The 8,880-nt window shown below is 41.3% G+C and overlaps 1 protein-coding gene across 2 annotated transcripts in view; it reads right to left on the bottom strand.

Annotated features, from left to right (window-relative positions):
• Positions 1-814: 814 nt before the first annotated feature.
• Positions 815-8,880, bottom strand: part of marchf8 (membrane-associated ring finger (C3HC4) 8) — a 68,412-nt gene continuing 60,346 nt past the window's right edge. The window contains exons 7-10 of one of the 2 annotated variants that reach the window (XM_020601540.1): positions 6,338-6,518; positions 5,226-5,361; positions 3,233-3,247; positions 815-2,389 (exon numbers count right to left, since the gene is read on the bottom strand). In XM_020601540.1, coding sequence (XP_020457196.1) covers positions 2,082-2,389; positions 3,233-3,247; positions 5,226-5,361; positions 6,338-6,518 — 640 coding nt within the window. In that variant the 3' untranslated portion in view covers positions 815-2,081. The remainder of the gene's footprint in view (positions 2,390-3,232; positions 3,248-5,225; positions 5,362-6,337; positions 6,519-8,880) is intronic. The other variant, XM_020601539.1, reaches the window with a different exon arrangement.

The raw sequence follows: 8,880 nt of genomic DNA, 5'->3' as shown, positions 1-8,880 counted from the left end.
TTGCAAAAAAGCAGTGTTGCAGGCTAAACAGTTTTGTGGCTCATGCACAGGAGAGTTCATCGTTGCAGCAACAGAGGAGATGTTAAATACATGGAAAACTGAGAAGAGCAAAGGGGGGTGGGGGTACTGGATTTGTATCAATTATCAGCCGATACTCAAGGCTGTGGTATCTGTATCGAGTCACCCCTATACACGAGTATACTGATTTAATTTATTGCTGCTACTGAGCAGTAATTGTCCGGTACGTTGTTCACAAACTGTATACTAGTATCAAAGACTGTTTTAAAAAAAATGCATTTGTTGCTGAAATGGCTGTGAGGCTCAACATGAGCCCGGCATCGCTGTGCTCTCACATACACAAAAGCACTAACAATGACTGTAAGGCTCAAAAACACATCGCCCTGACAAATCAACGGCTGCCCATCTCAGACTGCACCTTCAGATTCATACCAGTGGGTGGCGCACCAGTGAGTTAATCAATGCATTATGATGCATACTGTATATCTATCACAGGCAGCAAACTTAGGGATGTATTGCATGTCTAACTCCAGAATAAATTAGTTTGTTGTTGCATGTAGTGAACTGTAGGGAAGATTTTACACTGAGTCTGAATGCTGAAATTATGCATTTGAGAGATGTTGGAACAACTTAACCCATTTGAGCCACATAAGGCCAAATGTGAGAAAAATAGTCAAATAAGAGGCATCGTGCTGGCTGTTTTGTCTTTGAAATCTAAAATACCAATCTGTCAGAGCAAAAATGATAAAACTTACTTTGAACAGTCGGATTTAAAATACACACAGTTACTTGTCTGCCTGTTTTTTTTTTTGTTTTTTTTTTACCCAAAATATTTGGGGTCAGTAATGCACCGAGTGCACAACGAGAATGATGGAGGAACAAACTGTAAACAGGCAGCTGTGGACTTCTCAAGGCATAGTCAATGACTAAGCAAACAAATCAGCATATTAAAAACTTCACATGGACTATCACACTGTAAATACTGTCATTCACATGATAGAAAAACATGGGTGATGCCGTTTATGCCTCAAAGGCGCTCATTATCTCTCAACACATGGAAATTACATTGCAGTAAAAAAAAAAAAGTTTCATATTGTTTGTTTTTTTAATCATTATTAAAAAAAGTTTACATTCACAAGCCTTCCGAAAGTTCAGATTGTGGTAGAGAAGTCCTGTGGCTGAATGTTCAGCTATTAACCACACGTCATATTCAAAACATTTTTTTCTGCTTTTCTGCTCCAAAACATATTTTTCTTTCAGTACAATTCAGTTTTTTAAAACTCAGTTCCTTTTTTTGTCAGCCATAGGAGGGTTTTTATATATATGTATGCATGAAAATGTCAAATTTAACTGTGCTCTCCCCCATATAAGACTTGATTTATATTAAAGAAAAAACAGATAGAGGAAGGGAGGGTATTTATTATGGGAACTACAAAACAAAAGTGCTTTGATATATGTCCAGATCAAGGCCTGGTTCGGCCGAGACCAACCCAGAACCTAGACAGACTACAGCAACAGAGATGGCAGTAGCTGGAATGTTCCAGAGATCTGAAGCACCGCGCTACATACTGATCCACAGCAAATTAGCCCCAAACTCACAGGAGGTAAAAACAAACAAATTTAACAAACCCACAAGCAAACAAACCACTCAGAGATGTGGAGACCTCTGGAGCCATTTGAGTCTGTTTATCTCAGTCCCGCTCTCCCAGAGTTGTATGGTACATACAAGAGTGGGTGTGTATGCTCCAGGCCTCTTCAGACATTTACAGACGTCAGTACAAGCTGTCCAGTCCTGGGAAAGAAAAGGGGCAAAAGTGTGGACTGAATGTGCAGATGGAAGGGAGAAAAGTGGATAGAAAAAGACAGTCATGGTCTGCCTATCTCTCTGGATGGAGTTTAGGGACATAAGATAACCAGAAGAGGGCAGTGAGTCAGTCTGGGATCAGAGCAAGGGGAGTGTTCGGTCGGTCCTCAGCCACTGAGCATTTCCATGACTGCTACCCTTCACTGTAGGTCTGTTTGTGTGTGTAGCATGAGGACAACCAATGGCATGGACTGGCTGGTCAGACATGGAGCACTTCCATACCTACGTAGTCCTCTGTTTCTGTGTACTGGGAGGAGTTTGTGTCCGACTGGGTGGGGGCCAGAGCCTCCTTATTGTCCAGACTTGGCTCCATGAGAGGCGGCTTCTCCAACGCCAGCTTTTTACAAGTGTCTGGCCGATTCTGGACATATATGACCCGGTTGTAAGCCTTAAGTCTCCTCCATAGATGGATGTAGACTTTGCACTGCACATACATGAACACCAGTCCCCCCGTAAAGCCGATTGCTACCACCACCAGCTTGGTCCAGAAAGGCCATTCTAGAATCCCTGAGGATCAGATAATAGACACAAAAGAAACATATGAAAGGCAAACACAGACCACAGTGTGAAAAAATAAGTACTTGTACATGTACTTTATATATACCCAGGAGGTCACAAGGTCAAAATGCACAAGTGCAAAAACACAAGGACAATGGCTCAGTAAACTACTACAACTTTAACAGGTACAGATGGGGGACAATTTAAAATAAAAACATTCCTATTGCAGTGCAGACTTTTCAAATGACCCTACACCTACATCTCCATTAAAATAAAAAAAAAAATGGACAGTGTTAATGATTATTACCTAACCAAAAGCAGGTTTAAAGTCTGCCAGTTGGTTTTCATACTGTAGCAACATGAATTGTGGAGCCCTCGTGGCCTAGTGGTTCAGGCACTGACCGTGAAACCTGAGGCATTTGCAGCATTTCAGCAAATTGCAAAAATAACCTAAACATAAGGCTCAAATTAAAAGATAAAGGTGAAGGTAAAAGGAAGTGTAAATACTTGTAATAATCTGAAGCATTGTCCAAATAAACTAAGAGGAAGCGCACCTGTTATGAGCCAAGTATGTCTGTGAAGTTTGTTTTCATCAAAGCTCTTGAAACGCTCACAAATTATAACACAGACAAACTAAATCACAGCATCTTCCTCAACTCTGTCTGCATTCATGTAACAATAACATCCAGTAAGGTGGCAAGAATACAACCAGGCTTTAAGGGTGAACAACCATTGCTTTTTTTTGCAAAGCAGAAGATAGAAGGAAAGGGGAAAATATAGTTAGAAAATAACTGGATACAGCTGACAGAAAAAAAGAACTGAAAGTCAAAAGGTCAAAGATGAAATGTTTACCTGGGATTCTTCCGGCTGCATGAGTAAAGAGAGTGCAAGTATCATTTATCATGTATTACCAAAGGCATACAAACAGATTTATAGAAAAGGCAAGGCGCCGAAATTTAGCGAAATCAAATATTGCAGTTACACACTTTAGGATGTAATTATTCACGCAATCATACACATTATATCTGCCTCACTAATCAAAGTAGACAGTGAAATATACTTCAAGGTGAATTAGCTCTAACTGTGCACTAATCTTTGGAAACCGAGAGAAAAAACAACTGTGGTTCTGTGCGAATTGGGAGAGTACAAACTGGACTGGTGAGGAACTGAGACATCACCATGGTGACTGACCCTGATGCTCAGGGACTAAACGAGTCTGAATCACTAGGTTGGACTAAACAGGCACAGCCTGCTCTTCCATCTGTACATGGTCTCATAAGCATCAAATATGCCAGAGAGGAATGAGTAGCAGCAGACGACGCTACAGCAGCTCATCATTAAAGCAGCCTTCTCCACTTTTTAGTCCTGATAACGAGTACAACACTGAAGATGATGGCATCAGTCAATCCGTAAGTGCTGCTGCCTCTTAGGTTAGGATGGATGTAAAGAGCAGCCCAGGTTCTAGGGGCTGCAAAAAGGGCATTTACATAAACTACTCTTCTTGTTTTCCTTGTATTTTGAGGTTTTTAAGGGCTATAATACCTCCTGCTTTCTGAATTACTGCTTGTAGCTTTAACAGTCTGTGGTCAGCAGCAGGCTCCAGTTTGGCCTATACACATAATACTGCAAAAAGAAAAATGGTAATAATAATAAAAAAAATAAAAAAAAAACGCTGAAAGTTTATAATGAGACAATATAGCCATATTTATCAGGAAACAGAAAAAAGGCAAACACAGGCTATGGGGCCAGCAAGAACTGGCCACAATTTTCATAAACATATAGTGTTATCCTTTTGGGAAATACACTTATTTGCAGTTTCTTCTAATGTTAAATGAGGAGGCTGATGCAAATCTCATACCTGTATGATAGACATGAAGCCATGTCCAGTAGCCATTTAGCTCATCTTAGCACAAACACTGGCAACGTGTGTCAAGGCAAGGTTACGCATTCTTCCTATCAACATCAAGCGCTCATTAATTCGCATGTTAAATCTTATTGTTTCTCAATATCACATTACTCTTGGTAAAACCACACAGTGTTTTGCACCTTGACTTTTGAATGGTGAAAACAAATGAGATTATAATGTGTTAATTACTGAGGTTTAGTGGTGCTTTTATTGCCTTAGGATAGAGCTAATCTAGTGGTTTCCAGTTTTTATGATAAGCTAAGCTAACAGGCCGTAGACTTCTATTATTTAGTATAAAGACAAAGGAATGGCGTCAATCTCCTCGCCTAATGCTTAGTGAGAAAGCAAATATTTGCCAGCGTGTTAAACAACTCCTATAAAAGGCTTCACAGAAATAACATATTGGCGATGACATGGCTGCTGGACCTTTCTGTGGTACACTTACATGTGGATAACCCATGTATACACACACAAGCCATAAAAACAATCACAGTTAACGCCATATGTTGACTACATTCTTTTCTTTAACAATAAGACTAACAATCTCTTTTCTTATGTTCTATCCCTTAACATTTATGACAAGCCTGAAATCAAAGTGAACTGAATTGAACTGAGTCCAAAGTGGAAAAAGCTAATCTCTAAAGCAAACTGCAAACTCTTCTACACATTTAAGTATCAGCTGTGACTCCCATGCCCACTGAGCCTCTACAAGTGAATTACGCCCACATCTATTCCAGTCTTAGAGAATATTTCACACTACTTGCACTCAATTTTCACACCACTAAATTAACACTACAGTTATTTAGATTTGTCATTAAATACTGTCCATGAATGACTTGGAGACAGTGGAAGGTTGCGGATGAATCACTGACTCTAGATCTGACACAGACAATTATATTGTGTTAACGCTCGTGTGTGCACAGTGGAGTCTGTGCTGACCTTGTTTGATTTCATCTGCTGTTCTGTCAATGAGAACGTAGAGCGACCACACCACACAGGTGATGGCGATGACATGGAAAGTGACTGAACACATGATCTTCCTTCTCTCGCTTGCCGTCATCTGTAGCTTCTCCCACTGCCGCAAGAAGGACAAAGGAAGGATATTTGAGAAGGTTAAAGGGGGCGGACACAATTCACACACACTTAAATGAAATTAACTGTTGGCTCTCTTGGCCATTTGAACAGCTCAGTGTGCTGTTGATTGACAGAGCATTCAGCTACTGTGATAAAGATGCAATGCTACAGGGTGAGTAAGATAGAAGACAAGTGCATGCAGCACTCAGCACACAGAGACCAGATACCCTGCTGTCTGTCACACAGTTCAGCTAAAACACTGCTGCACCTTGTCCTTCTCTGGCTGAACAAAACACTTGAAAATCAGCTCAGTGATATAAAGAAAACGAATACAAGCACCATCAGATCAGTTTTGTAAACGGGCATAGACTCCCCCAGTATCCAAATGCATGTCTTCAGTGATGAAATGACACAATTGCAGGGTCACTTTGACAAGAAGCAGGTGTTGCAGTATGAAATGAAACCAAGCATCCTTTAATAAACACTTCATACCAAAACTGACATCCTCACCTCAAATTTCTTTGTGCTCTCACAAACAAACAACTTCAAAGTTCACCAGTGGGATTCAGAAGCTATTAACGGCAGAGCATTTGTCTAAGGCTTTTTGTGCAGCTAATGAAGAGTGGAGGAATTTTAATTACAGTGTCCTGCCATCTTGAGGCTAGAACAATTGATAAGAGCCTTTAAAGGAAGCGCACCGCCTCTAAACCAGATGAAATGAATCACAACCCCACCACCGCCAAGACGTTCGGCTTATGTAAATGGCTTCAGCGCTCAGTGTCACGCTCATGTTATCAGCGTGACAGATTGGAAACTGCTTTTGGCATTTTCATCTTTGTAACAAAGAAGTGATGTGAGTTTAGCTGGCACGACGACAGCCTGGATTTATCCACTGAGACTGAACTAATGAACACAATCATTAACAGACTACAGTACAGTATATGTTCTATTTCGGACAAATATGTAAACTGTTTTACCTTGCGCAGTGGTTTGAGCTTGGTCTCCATGATGAACTCGTATTTACAGAGCTCACAGCAGCGAGTGTCGGAGCTCTTGATCCACTGCTGTAGACAGGCCTGGTGGACGAAGCACAGGCTCCCCGTGCAGTGGCACGGTGTGATCAGAGGGCTCTCGTCATCCCCTTCACAGTGACAAATTCTACAGGAGCCAAAGAACACAGTCAACACTGAGCTAGAGGCAAGACGACTCTAATACAAGAAAGACAGGGGAGAGGAAAGATCAAAAGGAGGAACGCTTGCAGGCAAAACTGACAAGATATTTCCCCAAACTCAAGCAAAATTGGGTTTTTGGAAGATATGTCAGAAAACTTGCAGCATTCTCTAGAAGTTCAAATAACAAGGTGTTGAGAAAATGCTCATTTATTCCTCACTTGCCTCAGATAGAAGGCATGGCATATGGGAATATAATTTCACAAATATAAAAGTATATTAACACCCTGAACACAGCACGTCCCACGTGAATAAACCTAATTAAGACAAAAGTAATTTGATCAAAGCAATTCATTTGCAAATCAAAATGACATTTTCAGAAAATAAATCTTCTGTGTTCTTGCAACGTTGCAGCACAAAAGTGAACACAGCACAACTGCCACATCTGGCCTGCAGTTGTGGCATTTTTACTTGCAGTGTTGGGGGAGCTCACACAAGTTGACACATACAGGAAGGGCACACAATGTAATCCTCATCCAGTACACTTCCACAAACAATGATCTAGAAATTTAACCTTACTGTAGCTGAATGTTTAAAGCTTCTCACATCTGGTATTTATTGCAAGTTTAACAGTGAGACAACTGGAGCATTTAACTGCATGTAGGCTATCTGAGGAGGGTTAGGGTTAGTCTATTACCTCTAAGTCAGTATCACAAGCACATTTGGAGGAATTAACAGCTGAAGTCTCTGTAATCTCACTGATCTTGTTGCAGCTGTTCACACCAGACCTGAGTCATCAGTGAATGAGCAATAAGCTCTAAGTTCAGCTGCTGCTTGTTCCACCACAACACAGCTTTGGCTGATGTCTCTGGGTAGACTAAGAGTAATGGCAATGGGAGGAAAATCAAACACACACTATGTCCTTATAGAAGCTTATATAATAGTTAACTGGATAGATAATAGTTCACAAGGGAAGGTGCAAGCAGTCATTCTTCACATCCACTTTTGGCAGATTTCTGTCAGCAGATGTATAAACCAGGAAAGGCTTCTAGCATGTTTTCTTCTATAAGCAGAGAGCAGTGGTACTTCTCTCTGGGGAATATGAAACAAACAAGCAATAGCATGGGGAAAAGGTAGAGAAAGACAAGAGAGCATGGTGTTCAAATGGGATTGTCTTTATCCTGGTTCAGGGCAGGATAAGAACACATGAAGATACACATGCACACCCACATGTTAGAAAGTGAGCGACCAAGATAATGTCTATTTCCAGACTGACCAAAGCATCACAAAGTTACAGAACATGATTAATATATCATTTCATGTGGAGGGAGTGGAATGAGGATGGAAGGATTAAAGGATAGAGGAGGCACAATTAACAAAAGCTTTTTTTTCTTGGTTATGGCTTGGTGGCTTTGTTTGTTTGCATGGATTGCAAGAAGATGAACTGCAGATTCTTATTCCACACGGCACACTCCAAGAGAAAATAAATAAATAAATAATAATCAACATTGCATGCATCCATACATTAAACAGATTTACATAATTCCAAACTATCTTGCACATTTACAGCTAAATTAACAGTATCTGTGTCAGCAGCAACACATTGCAAGCTCTGTCAGGCATGGGAGAGAAGTTAGCATTTAATTTGCATCATTTGTGCAACCAAAACGCAGCCTGTTTAATAGTAATCTTAAGATGGCAAAGGTGCAGTTACAGTATGTCAACATTAAAATGTGAGAAGCAAAACAGAACCGGGAAATCACAAGCTGCAGAAGCTGTGAGAGAAATAAGCTCTGCAACACTATAGCCCTGGTGAGATGTTCACTTTATTCATGTTCTCTTGTCTCTTTCCTCAAACTGCTCTGAATCTCTGCCCTTCACTCTCTCAAGTTACTTTAAGACCCAGTCCCTCCACCTTTCCATGTTCTGTCTTCATCCTGAAAGATGTGTGCATTTATGACTGTTATTATTATCCGGGGAAGCGAACCAAGCTCCTGCTCCGTCGTACAGGGACCGGACGGCCCTTAGCAATAGGGCCCCGGACCCCGTACTCCCGGAGCACCCCCCACAGGGCACTGCGAGGGACACAGTCGAATGCCTTCTCCAGATCCACAAAACACATGTGGACTGGTTGGGCAAACTCCCATGAACCCTCTGCCACCCTGAAGAGGGTATAGAGCTGGTCCAGTGTTCCACGGCCAGGACGAAAACCGCATTGTTCCTCCTGAATCCGAGGTTCGACTATCGGTCGAATTCTCCTCTCCAGTACCCTGGCATAGACTTTCCCGGGGAGGCTGAGGAGTGTGATCCCCCTATAGTTGGAACACACCCTCCGGTCCCCCTTCTTAAAA

This window comes from Monopterus albus, unplaced genomic scaffold, assembly GCF_001952655.1.
Source record: "Monopterus albus unplaced genomic scaffold, M_albus_1.0 scaffold52.1, whole genome shotgun sequence".
NCBI classification, from domain to species: Eukaryota; Metazoa; Chordata; class Actinopteri; order Synbranchiformes; family Synbranchidae; genus Monopterus; species Monopterus albus.
This window is presented reverse-complemented; position numbering and strand designations above follow the sequence as displayed.